Source organism: Coenobita brevimanus, chromosome 100 (genome assembly GCF_032717465.1).
Source record: "Coenobita brevimanus isolate Jiangsu-jjx chromosome 100, ASM3271746v2, whole genome shotgun sequence".
NCBI lineage: Eukaryota > Metazoa > Arthropoda > Malacostraca > Decapoda > Coenobitidae > Coenobita > Coenobita brevimanus.
In genome coordinates, this window is record NC_137053.1 from 39,117,303 (window position 1) to 39,136,529 (window position 19,227).

Sequence of the window (19,227 nt, forward strand, 5' to 3'; positions counted from 1 at the left end):
AAAGTGTGAATTAAATCTGGTCATATTATAAAATGCGTCTCATCTAATAAAAATTATGCTTCTTCTCTGAAGTGGCAATTTTAATGATTCACAGATTTAATTGCATGTTTATGTGTTACAGTACCAAGATCATTTGTTTATGCGACTGTGTTGTAAAGAGATTGTTTCAGTTCACACATCCCAAACCATGGATACAATTAGGATTTTTTACTATGACTACCACCACACAGTTATATTCAGCCATGGGAAATGCTGGCAGATAAAGCGTTACACTGGAAAACTGTGTCTTATTTAAAGGAGCCCGTTGGTATATACGTAGATGTTTCACTCTAGAAAACATATAACTTGCTGAGGCCAATCTGTCTGTCTGTCTGTCTCTCGTCCATTGAGGCAGTTGCTTCGTATATGGCGCAGTGGCTGACTCTTAATTGCTTGTTATCAGGCAGAACTGCTTGTTATCTCACGCGCTTGTGCTCCCTGGGACGGTGCCTGCAGTTGCGTGGTGCTTCAGACAACATCAAACAGGTCTCCACTTTGATCACACTCACGTCTCTCGCTCGCTGTTGCCTCTTCCCTCCTACCCCATCTCTCTCTCTCTCTCTCTCTCTCTCTGCCTTGTTTAACTTTTTGCCTTTGGCTATGTATCATGTTTATCTGTCTAACTGTTCCCATATGTCTTTCTTTCAGATTGTGTGCCTGTGTGTATGTCTCTCCGTCTGTCCGTCTGTCTGTCCGTCCGCAGTCTGTCCGTCTATTTGCCTAACTGCCTGTCTGACAGCCTGTCCATATGTCTGTCTGTCTGTCAGTGTCTCTTCTTTTCCCACAAATTGTCTTATTTTGCCTACTTCCATTCTGCCTCCTTTTTATCTTACACACCAACTCCCTGTAGCTCAGTTCCAGGTGTTTCCTTCCTCTCCCCCCTAACACCTGGCTTTCCTCAACTCATTTTCATCCACTCGTCTCATCTCCTCACCTCTCCACTCCCCTCCCTTTCCTTTCCCTTCTTCTTTCATTTTAGGGCGGGTTCCATCTCCTTCCGTCACTCATATCCTTTTATCAGATGGTTCAGTTCTATATTTACTACACACTCCATTAAATTCTTTCGTTCTCTGCTTCTCATTAACACACTGTCATTTGTATATCTCGTCGACATTCTCTCTCTCTCTGTCTCTCTCTCTCTCTGTCTCTCTCTCTCTCTCTTACATTCGATCATTCTCCTCTAATCTCTCTTCCCTTTCAGTCATTCCTCAGTAACTCTCTCACTCTCTCTCTCTCTCTCTCTCTCTCTCTCTCTCTTACATTCGATCATTCTCCTCTAATCTCTCTTCCCTTTCAGTCATTCCTCAGTAACTCTCTCACTCTCTCTCTCTCTCTCTCTCTGCTTGCCATTCTCTCTTTTACATTCGATCAGTCTCCACTAATTTCTCTTCCCTTTATATCATTCCTCAGTAACTCTCTCTCTCTCTCTCTCTCTCTCTCTCTCGTTTCCATTCCAATCATTTACATTCATTAATTCCTCCCCGCTTCCCTCTCCTACCGTCCTGTCACTCTCGTCCCTCCTGCCCTGCCCTTCTTCCAGTATGGACTGTCATTACATTATGGACACATTCTTCATCTCCACCGTTTTCTACCGAGCCCCTAAATCGTCTTTTTACTTTCTTGTCCCCCTTCCCGCACCTCCTCGTCTAATATGTATGATCATGTATGTGTCTAGATGTATATATGTTGTGAGGTGCAGTTGCTGAAATGTTTCTTGCTTCTAATGCGCTGTGTAATACTGATAGAGCTACTGTCCCGAAAGTGCGGGCTGGCGCCGAGAAGCTTGTTTTTGCTAACGTGCAGCGTAAGGCTAAGAAGGTTCCCTTGCGTATTCGATAACTCATCGTAACGTGCATGGCACTTACTACACGTGATCACCCCTTATCTCTCTCCGACCTAATTAGTAACAGAACGAAAATAGGCACTAAGGGAGTAGGACGTACCTGTTCTTACCGTAGTAAACTATCAAGATTTCGTTGCAGGTGTTTTACAACTTGCGTTCCTGAAATTGTGTCTATTGTCCTTCAAGTCCAACTCCACTAACCTGGCAGAGATCCTGTGTGCTTTTCCATCTCCTTATTTTCACTCAGTTTTTGTATTTCCTCTGAGGGGCGCCTTCTCTTTCTGACAGTTTCACTGCCTGGCTATACACACATCCCCAAATTTCCCTCATATCCCCTGAAGGAGGATAGTGGACTGCAGAACTTCAGCCTACAGTCCACTGGGTCTACGTTCAGATGAGCCACGGGTTGCAGGTACTACTACGAGTTCTACTCCAGGACCGGTAAAACTTGGCTTCAACATGCTTAGTGGAGCTGCTCACCTTTGTCAAGTGAGTGTAAACCGACCCACACAAGACATTCTTTCTTGCTTTCTTGTCGTCGTCTTTTTCTCCTTGCATATTTAGCTCCATCCTCGTATTTAGTATGCTCATTATTTCCTCCCTTATTTATTCCGTATAGCCCTCCAAACTGTCTCCTCCCCACATATCATCATCCACCTCTTTATATTCGCTTCTTCTAGGTATTTCCACCCGCATTATATCTCCCCCATTTGTTCCATGTAGCGCAATCAGGATTTCCTCTTCTTCTCCTCGTCTGTCACCTTGCTCTCAGTAATATCATGTCCTGACGTATTTATTTCGCCCATTATCCCATTCTCAGCTTGTTCCACACAGCATCTTCAGAGTGTCTTCTTTTTCTTTCTGCACGATTCATCCAACTTCTTGTCCTCGTAAATATGGTTTATCTCGATGTATTTCCTTTGGTCATTGTATCTTTCCTAACTTATTCCAAGCAGAGTCCTCGGGATAGCTTCTGTTTTCTTTTTCTGACACACCTCCTCGCCCATCTCCTTGTCTCGTAAATACAGTCAGTCTTGAAGTATTTTCCTCTCTTCATCATCACCCTCGCCTTCACTTGCCTCTTCCATACGTGCTAATCAACCAGTGTTTCCTTAATGTGTTTTATTGTTTCATCTTTTGTCACCCTTAGAGTGCGGCTTGTTTTTCTGTTTATCTGTGTCTGGTTGTTTGTATTTTCTGTCTTTTTTTCTTTTCCTCTTCTCTTTACCTCTCCCTTTTCCAGTTTCCTTCCCTCGCTGCTCCTCATGCCCCCCCTTCTCTCTCTCTCTCTCTCTCTTTCTCTCTCACACACACACACACACACACACACACATGAAATCCATTGCTCCCTAGGGTGTCCTCCTGTTGGCTGGGTAATCACAGGGGTGCATTCCCTAGCCAGCCATAAGTGGACAGGTGGCTAGAAAAGAGCAGGAAGGGAGAGGGGGTATCAGGCGCTAAGTGACGCGAGATAGGTAGATAGATGGACAGGGATAGGTTGATAGATAGATAGATAGATAGATGGATAGACAGGGAACGTATGTGTGCGCGCGTGTGTTGTGGGGTGTGGGGTGTGTGGAAATTGGTAAGTGATACACCTAATGAATAGGGAGATCTGCAGGGTTTGTGGTGTAATCTCTCAGGATCCCATCGTAAATAAGGCGGGATCCGGTTTTCAGTCATGATCTCCTCACTACGTTGACGTATTAGATGTCGTATTCCTGTTGCCTCCTGGCGATTGTGTACAGCCCAAGGGAGACATTTGGTAACGATGAGTACCTCCTAGGCTGAAGAAAATCGTCCGTCCAAAAAGGAATAAAATATAACAGTCGTCACCACATAAAGGAGTTAAATTGTATGTGGGAGAAGGAACAGCATAACTTGCACTGAAGTGTGTGTGTGTGTGTGTGTGTGTGTGTGTGTGTGAGGGGGGGGGTAGCTCATAACTAATGCACCTAATGGGTGAAGAGATAAAGTAGGGTTTGTTGTGCAGTCGCTCGGGCTTTCGTCATAAATAAAGCAGGGAGCCGTAATGAAAAGGGGATCGCATTGCCTTATCCATTACGGGTGTGAGGTGATGGAGGGGTGGCAGCTTATGTGTGTGCGGGATTCACAAAGGAATGTATGGGTGCCAGTGGTGGATGAGGCCGTAGCGAGGGTGTTATTGTGACGCTGAAGTAGGACCAAGGGTTTTATGGTGCGGGAATGGCGGGTGTGACGTACTGTGGTGATTAACGAAATTGATATACAGAGTTTAATGTTAAGGATGGTTGAAGGAGGGGGGAGGGGAGCCTATGCTAATGGGTTAGGAAGTGAAACGCAAGATTTTACTCATTTAACTCGTATTTTATTGTGCCTAACCCCGCGCGGTTATTTTTTTTCCTCTGCATAAGACAAATCCCTGGGGTTCAAAGCGTTACTGTCAGGGTTTGTGGGATGAACTATGGTAGGGTTATGGTGAAATGACGGTCAAGGGTAACATCGTAGGAATTGGGCGTAAAAAATAAGGAGAGTTTTATAGGACTACTGTATCTGAGAACAACGCCTAAGACTTCTGGCAGGCTAAGGCTATTGTGGGGTTAGAATGTGATAATGGATGGGAGGCGTAGCAGAGGGTTGAGGATTGATGTGAGTTCAGGGGGGTACTTGAGCTGAGTTATGGTAGCAATTTAGAAACATGTTAATGAAATGGTGAGGTACTGTACGTCAGTAATGAGTTGTTGGGGATATCAGTGCATTAGGATGGTGGGGATGAATCCTAATAATATAACTGGTGAACAATGAATAATGATAATGTAGTCTTGGTGGTGTATCATATAGCAATGACAGATATGCACTCCGATAACTAGAGACAGAAATTATAATTATGATTACTGTTAAGCTGATGTTGTGGTTGAAGTGTGTGTGTGTGTGTGTGTGTAGGCTACTGTATTGGTTTAGACAGTTGTGTTAATGGAAAATTCTAAGTGGATGTATGCCACTGGACATTCATAGATGTGTAATAAATATATTTAATGTACAGTATACGTAATTATAATAAATGCTATCTTCCACTATGATGCAACATCATCCGAAGAGAAATGATTAACGGCCATACTACCAAAGCAGGACACATTCTGATACATTTCCCTTTGATAAGTCTTATAACAACACTGGACAAACAGGAAAAGTATAATGTGAAGTAGCTACTGTATACTTTTGTCAGTGAAGGGACATAGAAAAAGAAATATTCTGACACGGACGCATCAAAGAATCTTTAGTGAGATGATTGGTTTAAATACGAACACTGTGTCAAGGGGACAGTGACACTGATTTCATAACATTTGAACAACCAGAGGAAGGAAAATTAAGTACTACAGTATCACAAAAGACGATATAAAGAAAATGAAGTAAATTAACACACCAGACCGCCACCTTCTGTTGTTTGGTAGACGGTGCAAATAATGACGCCGTATAAAGGGAATGCTAATGATGGGGGCGCCGGAAGGGATGGTAATAGGAGGGGTAACGTGGGAGGGTGTGTTGTGGTGACGTACATAGCACTCGTATATAAGTGTGTGGTGATGATATTTGCAGATCCTGGATATGAGGAATTAACAGACTGAAGAAACCTGCGATGAGGGTTTAGAAAATAAAGAACAATACGAAAATTAAGAAAGACGGAAGCTATGAAAGAAAAATATGCTACTGTAAGAGAGGGAATAACAGGAGAGGTTGTCTGGGCGTTTATGGTGTGGTGAGACGGTAGATTGTATTTTTGAAATAATATAAGATGAAAGCATTTGCAGAGTTTAAAGAGAGGTGGGGTAAGAAGCAACAGAAAAAGGCAATGAAGATAAGGAAAATGAATATTATGAGACGCTCTAGATTACACACAATTGTTGAAGCTAAGACAACGAGAGAAGGTATAATGAGAAGAATAGGAATGACTGAAAGGGTATGGTGTGTTGTGATGAAACAGAAGGTACTGTGTGTTAATTACTGGTGACAGTATCTGCAGGATGTGAATACAGAAAGATGAAAAACAAGGAGCTGCATAAATTTACAACAGGAAGAGAATTAGGAAAAAAGAGAGGACGAAAGAAGAAGAACAATGATAAGGATAATAAAAAGATGATGATCATGACGGAGAGAAGGATGTGCTGCATGGAAAGGTATGGTGAGATGCCAAAAATGATACGATAGTTGTATATGGGAGTTTTCAGGGAATGAATAAGGTGATGCGACAAAAAAAAAAAAAAAATACAGTGTAGATGAAGAAAATGAATATTGAGGCGGCGAAGAAGGAAAAAAATCAGTGAACATAAAACAGTATAAAAAAATAGGAAAATGAAAGAGGAAAGACTAGGAATGTGTTGTGTGGTGTGCTGTACAAGATGGTATTGTGTGTTGATATGTGGTGGTGGTAGTTATTGAATCTGGATGCAATAAGGGGTGAAACAGAAGAAGAAACTCTTATGAAGTCAAGAAAACTGAAAACAGGAAAAGAGCCGAAAAAAATGAATACGAAGAAAAAGCTGGAAAAAAAAAAGAATACGAAGGGAAAACTATGAAAGGCGGGATGAGGAGAAGAAGGAGGGGTTGCGTGAGAATGTTGTGTGAGGAAGTAGATGATGGCATTCGTGTACAGGTATGTGTGTGTGTGTGTGTGTGTGTGTGTGTGTGTGTCTGTGTGTGTGTGTGTGTGTGTGTCTGTGTGTGTCTGTGTGTGTGTTCTGTCTCTGTATCACTTAAGTTCTTTATTCCCTTTCGGTGTTATGTTTTTAAATAATAATTTTCCATGTAGTTTCGAGCAAAACCCCCTTTTTCACTTTATTCAACCTTCATATCGGATTCGCTTCTGGCGTTTCATTACATCTTTACCTCGCTCGGACGGAGTCCGCGAGGTATTGTCTTTGGTCAAGTTTGTTTGTTTGTTTGTTTGTTTCTGTGTTTGTTAGCAACATTACGGAAAAACGACTGAATGAAATTACATGAAACTTTCAGGATGTGTGAGCACTGGTTCCAAAAGAAAAACTGTTTGAAGGTAATCGAGCGACCCTGAAAGGTCAAATTCAAGGTCACGGATATTCAGGGGGCTATAACTCGAAACTCGTTGAAGATAGAGATATTTATTACTATAAATATATAGGAAGTCTCACGTGGACTATCATTTGGCAATATGACCTTTGACCTTGAGTGAGCTTGAGAGGTTAAATGCAAGATCGCAGATATTCACAGGGAATAACTTGAAAACGCTTGCGCCATTACTTTAGACTTTATTTGTGCACTACATTAAATGGCAGAAACGAGTCAGTATTTAACAGCAATAAAATAACTGCTGTTGGGCGAGGTTTGTTGTGCCTGGCACCTCTTGTTTGAGCTGCGCTCTTTTGTGTCTGTATTCTTGGTTGACGCAGAGACTGCTTTGTTGAGTCTCATTTCTTGTATTCCCACTTCCTTTCTTTTTCTCCTTTTTTGGTCTTCTTTGGCTGTCTGGGCGTATCTCTGTCCTCCCTGTCACCTGATTTTTTCCCTTTCTTTGCCTGTGTCGTCTGTGGTTGCCGTGCCGTCCGGTCTCGGTAATTTTCCTTTTCTAATCTGTCACTCTTGCCTTTTTCTGCCCTATTTTTCCGGCGATCTCTGTCTGTCTGTCTGTCTCAAGCTTCTGTACTTAGAAAACGAGTCGTCCAATAGGCTAACATTAAGGCTAGACCATCTAGTAAATGCCTGAAAGTGTAAATTTGGTATACATACCGGTATTAAGAAAGTGTTTGACGCTCCAGCCAGTAATCGAACCCGGAACCTTTAGACAGAAGTCAGGCACCGCTTTCACTACATTATGGCACAATCACATCGTGGTGTAGTGATAACCGGGCCTGATTTCTGTACAGAGTTTTCGGGTTCGATTCCCGGCTGGAGCGTCAAAACTTTCCACATATGTACGCACGTATAATGTGTGTTTCTCCAACATACCGGTATTATTTTCTGTTAAGTTTTGCTGTAAGTCTAGCATTTTATCCCACGTACTCCCTGTGTGTCTTGGTGGCAACTAGAAGGGAGACTGTGTTGGCCAGGATATGATTTACCCTCTAAAAACTATCCAGATATAAAGACAAGCCTCTTTCTGGGTTCCTTGCCTGCCCAGGGCCCAGTAAAACTAAACAGGCTCGTGTGGCTGTGCGGAATATTAGAGGTGTGAATGAGGGGGGGTAAAAGAACCAAAACAGTGAAGCTGTTTATGGAAGGAATGCGGTATGGTGTAATAGTACTGGGCAAGATGAAAATGAGAGATAATTATGAACACCAATTGAAAGGTACGAGTATGGCATGGATAGCGTCAAATATGAACACTCGCGGACGAACCAGTAAGGGACTGGTTGTTGAGTTACGAATGACAGAGAGAAATGTCACTATTAATGTATTAAGTAAAAGGAAATGTATGCGTGTCAATCTTAAGCATGAGATGATGGAAATGACCAAGAGTTTTGTATAAGCACCGTACGTTAACTGACGTGAGGAAAAGATAGGCTTAGGGATCAACTAAGATGAGTAATGGAAGGCGTGTCAAGATGTTATGGGTGAAGTGATTGAAAAAGTTAGTACGATAATGAACGTCAACCGACAGGTATGTGTCAGGAATGAGAGTTATGCATAAGTGGTGGTCACTGGCCAAGTGGTAAAGTGTTCTGCTGCTATCCAAAAGGACACACAATTGGCCCTAGGCTGGAACAGAGTTCAGTGTGGGGAATTGAACTGTGTTAAAAACAGTCCTAAATGATCTTCCATAAGACCTGTACCGACCAAAAACGCCATTTATTCCTTCATGCAGGTCATGAATGGCACAGTTCTAGCATTTTGTGAGGGAGGACGATGGGTATGAGTACCCGTGCAATGATATAACAAGGTACGCTGCCTCATCTGTACGACTGCTGTGCTTAAGAGAGTGAACTGTTTAGTCTATGCTCGAGACGGATAAAAACAAATAAAAGCTCAGATATTAGAAGGGAAATCAATACACAAAATATAAAGTGCCTTGAATGTTGATAGAAGTCTTAAATGATTATGTGCTTGTAGAGAAAAAGATTCTTGGAGGTATTCTTCACAAGATAAGAGAAGACAGTGCGTTGGACTGTCTGATATAATTCGTCAGCGGTCATGGTCACAGTAGTCGACAAAGCAACTCAAACAATTTCAATCCGAATTTAACCAAGCATACGAACAGTGGAAGGGTTGAAGGTCACCTTAGGGGTAAACCTATTGTTCTCGAACAATAACTGAAAGGTCAAGGTTATAGGACAAAGTCAATTTAAATAGTTTTTATCCAACTTTGTGGAAATGTTAAGGTTAAGGCAAGACTAAAAAAAAAAAAAAAAAAAAAAATGGAATTTTGAGAAAAATCAGTCAAAGATCAAGGTCACATGGAAATGTCAAAGTCCAAGGTCAAAGACAAAGTCAATTTATGGTTAAACGTTGAACCAAACTTGGTGGACAAATTAAAAGTCAGGCAAGAACGATGGGATTCAGTTTTGAGGATAATCAGCCAGCGGTCAAGGTCACAGGGCAAGACAGATTTCGACACTCACTCCAGTTGGTGGTTGCGGGTGTTGCACTTTGCCAGTGCTCCTCTTTGTATCTTTAAGTTTACCTTTCAGTTTGTATATCAGTCAGTTATTTCCTGTTATTGATTGTAATGTACAAGTACTAGTAGTAGTAGTAGTAGTAGTAGTAGCAGCAGTAGTAGTAGTAGTAAGAGAGAGAGAGAGAGAGAGAGAGAGAGAGAGAGAGAGAGAGAGAGAGAGAGAGAGAGAGAGAGAGAGAGTTGGCGTTTTTTATATCTGCCTTTATTTCCGTTTGCTTAATTGGATCTGCCTACGTACCTATCAGTGTAGCTGTCTGTGCCTACCTGCCTGTCTCTGTCTACGTAAATATCTGTCTATCTACTCATCTATCTGTCTGTCTGTCTATCTATCTATCAATCTATATCCATCTATCTATCTATCTGTTTGCCTCAATACACATCTATCCATTCATTCATCCATCCTTCATCATTTTCGTTTGTCTTCCCATCTACTTAAGTCTATCTGTATATTTCTTTATGCATTGGTATCAGTCAGTAACTTTCTTTTGGGTGATAAACAAGTGACAGCGTAAGAAGATGATTGGTGTGATGCATGTTGCTGTGTCTAACCATCTGTCTGTCTGTCTGTCTCTCATTTGAGTTAAGAAACAATGTTCGTCCATCCATCCATTCAAGTCGCTATTACAAAGTGTTTATTTTTTACCTGTGGCGATAGCCAGCAGCCCAATGAGTGGCCAGCATTCTTCTTCGTCTGCTTCTGGCGGATTTGTTCAAAGGAGACCTTTGGAGACATAAAAGTGGTACCACAATAGGTAATTTGACATGGAGAATCTAAATCTGCCATCAGCTGACACCTAAGGTGGCGCCATCTAGCGACAACTTTAGTAAAAGTGCTTATTTTAAGCCTATTGAAACATGAAAGAGCCTCGCCGCAGGTCTCAGCAATTGTATTCTTGTTTCCCGCCTGTTTGCCCTTACATTTATTTGTATCTGAATAAAATCGCTCATTGTGTAGCCCATTATGGTTAAACCACTTTCGTTATGTTCAGCTGCATAACCCCTGACTTATGCATCTTTACTCTGCATGCACGGTTTATCTAATTTTGCAAGTGTATGTTTCTATCCCAGTCTGTCAATCAGTCCACTGATAAACGGTAATAAAGACGCCGGGATTAAGCCTACATCATTTTTTCATTCACATTATCTGTGGACCACGATAAAGCAACGGTGATTTGGAAGTCAGTAATGAAATGAAAAGTGATGGAGTGTAAATAACAGAAAGCAGAATAGGCCTTGTGCATGTATAGGAGAATGATGAAGTTTCAGGGCCAGGACTGGTTGTTGTGAAATATCACTTGCATTTTCTTAAAACTCATAACCAAAATGAGAGCGTTTTATAACAGGGAGGCTTCTGGCCTTTGGTTCCTTGTTCCTTGCATAAAAAAAAAGTAACAATTTTTTACCCTCAAAGTGTTGTTACGGAACAGAGAGAGATGATGAACACTTCAAGTGAGAATACTAAAATCACTACTGTCCCGCAAAGTTCCAGGTTCACAACAAAAGAGGTAAAATTACAAGTTAAAGTTTAATGCTCAAACTAACAACTAAACATTCAGGACTCATAAGGATAATGTAATGGCAAAACAGGTTACATATATGGTTAACTGCAATAGCCTCTATTAACATGAATTTAGCAAGAGCAAATTTATCTAAGCCAGCCCTGATAAATGAGAAAACCGGATAATGCTCAGTTAAAGCAAGATATATTATTACAGATACAAAATATTATTAATATTGGCTGACATTAAAAATTCTACATGAATCACAAAAACCTTACCAGGCCTATGAATTAATGCCTTAGGCCATATAGTACAAGAAAAATGGTAACAACACTTATACTCAAATTATACATCTAGATGATTGGAGACTTCCTGAGCACTCACAAAAATACACTATACAGGGGAGGACAGAGATGTGAACAAAATGAGGAGTAGATCAAAGTGGCAATAATGCAGAGACTGAGGTCATTATATAGGGGCCAGCAGAGCTTGATTCAACTTGCAAGAAAGACGCGGAAATGAAGGCACAGGGGAGGAAGAGTTGATAGTCCTGCTCTGAACAACAGAAAGAACGACTTACTCTACTATAAGGGGGAGAAGGGGGGAGTGAGGTAGAACACGCAAGCCTGGTCACTATGGAAGCCACGAGGCGAATCGTGATCAAACATGCAGCATACTGTACATTAGAATTATACAAAGGATGATGAAATCATAGGCTATGTAACAGTGTGTAATCCCTGTTTCTAAGCGCCTCTCCAGAGCTGCGCAAAATTATCTGGTGGTCACAAGACTAAACGAAGGAGCGTCACAGTACTGAAGATGTTATGCCAGAATGTGCCAAACTCTTTCAATAAATGGGGATCACCTCTTACCTAAATACAGTTGTCTGGTAGCAGCTAGAATTTATGATAAAAGTCGTCATCGCACTGAATAGGTTCATGAGCAATTTACATCTTCTCATGTAAGTTTTTTTTTTTTTTTACTTAGCTTATGATATGGACTATGTGTAAGCTTGGCATTAGTTTTCAGAAATAATGTTGAGAAGTGAGATTTGCCAGTTAGGTAGTTGGGAAGCTTCTCGACGTTTCCCGTACCGTAGTTCCAGTATGAGTCAGAGTTGCCAGTTTGCCTGCTGTTTGTGAGCATAGTTGTTTCGTAAGTTATGCATTAATTTTTGTGCTCTTTTTCTCAATAATGTTTTTTTCATATGATTGTTTGTTAAATTATGTAATTCAATTTAAGTTTGTATGCTTAATAATTTAGTGTTATGCAGTGTAGAAAACTCCGGCATGTTTCGGATGTCTCCGAGATGGTAACTGTTGTAACCGATGCTCTTTCTCTGGAATATACCATTACTGTGGAAAAATGTAGATAATTCTAGAACAATGTAAGCTTATATAAGGATGGGGAAGAGATTAGAGCAAGTTCAATTGGTTTTCAGTTCAATTTGAGCATAATGCAGTGTCAGTGAAGTTTGTATATCATCGGTACTTGTGGAAATAGTGGTGTTGTTCGCAAAACAGTGAAATGTTACTGAAGTTTGTATATCATCGGTACTTGTGGAAATAGTGGTGTTGTTGGCAAAACAGTGAAATGTTACTGAAGTTTGTATAACATCGGTACTTGTGAAAAACAGTGAAATGTTGTCAAGCGTCAAGTGTAATTGCAGTTAGTAAAGTTTGTATAGCTCCAGTGCTTGTGAGAATAGTGAAGTGAATTTGGAAAGCATTCAGTGTAATTATTTGGAATATAAAGACACTGAACTTAAGATGCCAGTGTGTATTTACGACGCCTGAGCTGATCCTGTGTACTGTACACCTAAAGGCTGACCAAAGGAAGAACAACCCACTGGGCAACGTCCTACCGGTACTGAACTACTACTGTTGGAGCCTGTGGCAGTGTGGGGTGGGGACATAACGATAGTATTAGATTTGGATAACAATGACATGTGGTGAGACGAATACAGCTCTTTATACAAAGTGTGAGTCTTTCTCAATAATCTACATTAATGTTGAGGTGAGCTGTTAATTATTATTTAATCAGGCTGGTATATTTGATTTATCATTAATATATCTATGACTTATTAAAAAACAAATATGGTTGAATTTATCCGAGGAGTATAGGGGCCGAGTGGAGTTATTACCGGAAAATGAGTGTGAGGTTGATGTGGTGGAGTGAAGTACCTGAGGCGCCACTGACTTCACAATGTGCTGTTGTTATCATCTTTCAAGCATTGCTAACCTGCACCAGACACACGGTCTCCAGATATAACCCATTCATCATTATTTTTTTCCCTATCTTTGGATGACTTTATTCAACTGAAAAGGGACCTCTTTGACCGCACAGATTAAAAGCATCCTCTACTTTATCCTTACACTCATACAGCGATTTTTAAAAATTACCACCACCAGACTACTGAATTGTCTCAGGAGTGACGTAATCATAGTAAAGGGCTTAACACTTCTACCCGATTGCTTTACTTTCCATCTTATTCTTACTGTTTATAACCGCTTTTATTTTTTATTCAAGTTCGAACAGCCACCTACCCATCGGTGGAAGGGATGAGTGTTGTATCAACCCCCAGTTTTGAAAGGTCTGATCAAAAGTGAATAAAATCGTTGAAAGACAGTATTAATAAAATAAATACGCCATCAAACTGATGGCGATAAGGAAGGCAGTGGCTCTGTTGATACAGAGGTGGCTAGCAGTCCTATCGGACCCAGGTTCAAATCCCCGCTGGGGCAGGGAACAGTTTAAGGATTTGAATTGCATAAAATCAGACCTTACTGATCTACCAGAAGACCCGCCGACATGTTGTAAATATACCCCCGCAAATACCAATACACCAGTCATGTATGAAACAGCCCTAGCATGTATTCAATATGGACGTTGGGTGTTAGCACCGAAGTGGTGACATGTAGAGGTGTATGGTATGCAGGAGGACTACTGGGCCTTGGGAGCAGGCTGTGAAGCTTATGCCCAGTGTCGGACACATAAGGGAAAAAAAAAATGGCACGATGTTACTGACCAGCTGGGATGGAGACTCTTTTAGTGCTTTTTTTTCAAACCTGATGAAACTCTCTAAGCAATATCAGCTCAGCTGACGGCCAAGTGTAGTCAGACTGGAGCCTTGACGACCAGTAACCAAGGAGAGTCGTTCCTACCTCATAACTAAGGCTCACTGAAGTTCAAGTAGCCACAAGTTAGTATTAAAATTGAGATTGGAAGCCTACAGTTCAGTCAGGTATAAATAACTCGACTATAGCTTGTGAGCTGCAATTTACTAAGCTACGCTAGATTAATACTTGCCTCATTATAATGCAAACCATTCCTGATATTAAAATAGGATAATTCCCCCTATAGTAAAAATATTTCTCCTTCACCCTGAAAGAGTGTAATGACAAACACATACAAGTGGGATTATAAGGGTACAGAAGTGGGATTCCAAATGAATGCAAGTAGGGTGTATACGTTTGGAAATGGTATTGAAAGCTTACTGCAATGTGGCAGCTATAACTATACGACAAAGCGCCAGAGCCAGGTATTTGTGCAGGAGCTGACATAGACAGCAACTTTGATGGCCGTGTTTGTTGCTGTATCGGGAATGCACTGTGCTTGACGTCCAACACATATGCTACTCATGCTAGGTCGGTGCACTGTTGTTGGCCCATATTCTGGCTACCTTAGCCCCTATCTGCCGGCTGACGTGTATGCATGACAGGATTCAGGGCGTGGAGGGCCGCCGGTTGACTTGATATACCGCACTCACCTTCCCGTGACTGTTTAAGCGCGGGCCCATTTTCTGTGATACCTACGGGATAGGTAGGACCCACAGGTACCCTGCAGTTGCACTGTTCAGTTTGTACTCGGCAGTCGTAGCGAGAGGAGCCACGTCATCTTCCTTGACATCGTCCGATTCTGTCCCACCGCATGAAGGGCCAATTGCCTCATCAATCCCCGCAAAAGTTCAGCCCTCATTGCCAGGTAAAGGGCTTAGTGATAGTGCCATAGGACGTGCCCTTGACTATACTGTTTCCTCTCGTATACTCAGCACGAGTACGTCCTCTGAGGAGAAAAAAAAAAGCTACCACGTGGAGGGTGAGCTCTCTCGCCCTCCAACCCCTACTCGCTCTCTGACGCCAGAGAGGGCTCTCCAACTTCTCGAGGAGGAAGGGACAGTCTACGAGGGTGATGATTTCGGCGATGAGAAGGTGCAAGATGACCCAGGACATCGGGAAAGTGACGCGGACCTGGCAGTCATCTGCTGGAAAAAACGCCGCAGAGCCGTTTCTCCCACACTCTCGCTGCCTGCATGCGCTCCCCCACACCTCAGCCTACCACTTCAAGGGCAGATTCTCCACAACCAAGCCCTTCGGGAGTGGTATGAGTACTGAGCCGGTGTGTGGGGAAGTGTAAATAGTGTACAGCAATGCAGAAGTTTGTGTATTTTCATAAATGAGTGAAATGTGTGATATTGTAAGTGAATTACAGAAAGTGCTAAGATATAAGTCTTTTATAAGTTCTACAAGTGCATATAAGTGATTTATAGTAAGTGCAGTACAGGAGTTGATACTGTTTACTGGATATTGGTTAGAAAATTATTGGATATACCTTGAGTTTGCCTACCTGTTACCTGAAAGAAAACCACTTGTGAGTGGGGCCACAATGAACAATACCTGCTTGGCTATACCTAAATTATTTCACTCAATACTCAGGGGGCTTGTGCCAAATATGAGCATCAGTGTGTCTGTGATGTGAAGTACAAATAATGTTAGTTGTGTGAAACATTTATATGAGCTCAGATTAGTACAAAGCAGTCTGATTTACAGTACAAATAATTACCTCATACTCTACGATAATGCGCAGGGCCGGATTTACTTGCTTGTGGGCCCTAGGCCAAATCTCATCAGTGGCCCCCCCCCCCCACGCCAAAAAAAATTATATATATATATATATATATATATATATATATATATATATATATATATATATATATATATATATATATATATATATATATGTACTGTACACACACACACACACAAACACACACACACACACACACACACACACACACACATATATATATATATATATATATATATATATATATATATATATATATATACAAAATTTTATTTTTTGAAGAAACTATACTTACACAGAGGAATAATGGAAAAATACAGTTAAACTGAAGCAGAATAAATTTTACACTAAGAATTACAGTACAACGTAACACATCAATAATTTTTAATCAAATTAGTTCCATATCTGGTGCATCAAAGCAGATTAAAGTAAATCAAGTTCTATATCAAATACATCAAAGTACAGTACATCAAAGTAAATCAGGTTCCATATGCAGTACATGTTACACATTGGAATAATGGAAAAAAATACAATGAAAACGAAGAAAAATAAATTTGGAAGCACAACTATGTGAAGTTCAGAATGACTTTTTCCTGCTTTTTTCCAAGGCAAATTTGTCAATGATACTGTTTGTGTCAAGGGATTGTAAGAGGTCAGATTCAATGCATAGTAGTGAAAGTGAGTTTAGTCTGGTTTGTCCCAAAGTTGATCTTAGGTGATTTTTCACCCTAGATAGAGTAGAAAAAGACCTCTCTCCCTGACAGTTTGTAATGGGGATGGTAAGGAAAATTCTCAACAAGATACTAATGTTTGGAAAGGCAGCTGTCAAAACACCATCTTTGGACCTCAGCAAAGTGGAAATGTTTGTCACTGACCTGTCAGATTCAGAGGACAAAGTGTCTTTAAACTGCAAAAATTCATCTAAAATAGATGCTTCCAGGTCACTCGAATAAGTACTGACAAGGAGCTCCAGTTGAGCTTTGAGGTCATCATACTTCATACTGTCATACTCTGTTAAGAAGCTAAACAGCTTCTTTAATTCTGAATAGGCATTCACTCTATGCTCTAATTCATTCCTAAGGCAGTCTAATATTGTGTAGAAATTGTCCACCTTGAACTTCTGACGTGGATCAAGATGGGTTTCATTCCCAACTGATTCATCAAAGAATTTTTTTCTCTTTTTTACTCTTTTTGTTGTATCTATGTAGACAGGATCAGCAAAAGTCCTAGCCTGATCTATTTCATCAAACTGACCCTGTCTCATTTCAGAGATGAAGGAGATTAAACTCTCATACAGTTTCACAACTGACAGAAGGTCGGTCTCAACTTTCTGAAGTGATAAGCTGGTTGCATTAAACCTTGTTAAAATCTTGTACCATATTACAGTAAGAAGTGTTGTTTCAAATGATTCCATTTGTTTTCTGAGACCTTCACCTTCAAGCTTTGTAGCCACAGTTTGTCTGCTGTCAGAACATATGTTCTCCAGTGCTGACTTTATCTCATCATAATGTAAATACACTGCTTTAACATCATCAGCCGTTGCACTCCAGCGAGTATCTGATAGGGATTTCACTACAATCCCTTCAGAGGGTAGTGCAGCTTTCAAGTGATCCCATCTATATGTGGAGGCTGAGAAGAAGTTATATAAGGCTTGCAAAAAACTGAAATATGAAGCAGACCCTGGGCAACTGCTGGTAGCTGATGTTCCAACAAGGTTTAAGGAATGACCTGCACAAGGGACATAATATGCCAGGGGATTCCTAGCCTTTATTCTGGCTTGGAGACCAGTGTAAATGCCTGACATATTGGCAGCATTGTCATAACTCTGGCCTCTCATGTCACCCAAATCAAGACCAACATCCTCGATTATTTGTACAACAGTTGAGGCTATGCTCGCTGCACCATGGTCATGTATGTCTATGAACTTCAGAAATCGCTCAACGGGTTTACCATCAGATTTTACATATCGAACTATGAATGTAAGCTGGTCAGTGTGACTAACATCTGGTGTTGAATCTACACTAACTGAATAATATTTTGCTTGTTTCGCTTCCCTTATGATAACTGAGTGAATTTCTTCAGCCATCAGATTGATCATGTCATCAGAAATCGTTTTTGAGAGATATGAAGTGTTTCCACTACCTACAGCACCGTACATATCCAGATGCTGTGCAAGAAGAGGGTCAAATTTTGATAAGAGTTCTAATACTCCAAGGTAATTACCATTGTTGTTAGAGCCGATTCTTTCATCACTACCTCTGAGAGGAAGACCTCTTGAAGTTAAAAATTTTAGTGTTTCAGCTATGCGCAACAGAACCTCTCTCCAGTATTTTCTCTCTGCATCTACTTGCAAAGCCAAAGTGGAATCAATTCGCCTTGCTGCAACTGCCCTTACGCCCCAAGCAATAACGGACTTTTTATGCTCTTTACTACTTTCATGTTCAGCAACTCTACGCTGGCAGTTTTTCCAGTCACTAAACCCACTTATAAACAATGAGACTTGCTTGCATGGAACACAAAATACATCGCCAGTTTGTGGAGAATACACAAGCCATTCCCTTTTAATTTTTTCACCATTTGCCAATTTACGAGTAAACAAGGATTTGGGTACATATCGAACTCTTTCCTTTTCACCCACACTTACACTTCTTGCAGATTTTGAAAAGTCACCTTGATCTTGTTCACAATTTTGATTAAGAGGATGATTTACTAAATATTCAATCACTTTATCATCAATTACCTGCCAGTCAGCTGGATCACTCGACACACACAAATCAACATTAACATCTTGTTCCATAGAATGATTCTTATCAGTCAATTGAGATGAACTGGGTGAAGCTTCAGTCACAGGTGGTACTAATACTTCTATTGCTGATTCACTCAATATCTGTGGTTGTGACTCAGCTGACCTTGCATCGTCGTCTTTATCACAAAAGTGAACATCTGTTGTATCATCGCCTGGGAGTTTACCGTCACTGGTACTAGGCTCTGAATCTCCTTGTGATTTAAAAAAGGTGGTCAGCTTTGGAAGTGACTGCAGTTGTTCAGCTTTTCTTTCTTTTAACTTTCTCTTTTGTGAGCCACTCATATATTTCTTCAGGGACGACATAATCTATCTCTTGAGAATCTCCAAGAATAATCTGTAAGGATAAATTAGTTCATCTTGTGTAAGAGATCAATTTGACATCAAATTTTTGGTATATGTTATGTTGTTTTGAATAGCAAAGCGAATGATTGGGAAAAACTCAGAACATGAAAATTTATTCACAATCGAAATTAGGTAGCGTAGTTAAGGGGCCGAGAAAAATACGTAGGTGGCAGAAAGTCGTCACGTACACAATCGATGGGAGGTTATTGAA

The 19,227-nt window shown here is 40.8% G+C and overlaps 1 protein-coding gene across 1 annotated transcript; it reads right to left on the reverse strand.

Moving 5' to 3' along the window:
- Positions 1-438: 438 nt before the first annotated feature.
- Positions 439-18,977, reverse strand: LOC145414637 (zinc finger MYM-type protein 1-like). Its single transcript, XM_080284160.1, has 3 exons — positions 18,609-18,977; positions 16,744-18,035; positions 439-505 (listed from the first exon to the last, which is right to left on the reverse strand). The coding sequence occupies exons 1-3, from the start codon at positions 18,975-18,977 to the stop codon at positions 439-441; spliced, it is 1,728 nt and encodes a 575-aa protein (XP_080140286.1).
- Between the last annotated feature and the right edge of the window lie 250 nt (positions 18,978-19,227).

What these genes read in the sequence shown, in the direction of transcription:
- LOC145414637 (XM_080284160.1), bottom strand. Translation starts at nt 18,977, where the DNA reads ATGTCGTCCCTGAAGAAATATATGAGTGGCTCACAAAAGAGAAAGTTA. An exon ending in GTGATCCAGCTGACTGGCAG is followed by an intron (nt 18,036 to 18,608) that starts GTAATTGATGAT and finishes CTTCTTGCACAG; the next exon opens with CATCTGGATATGTACGGTGC. An exon ending in TTGTCCTCTGAATCTGACAG is followed by an intron (nt 506 to 16,743) that starts GTCAGTGACAAA and finishes TGTTGTCTGAAG; the next exon opens with CACCACGCAACTGCAGGCAC.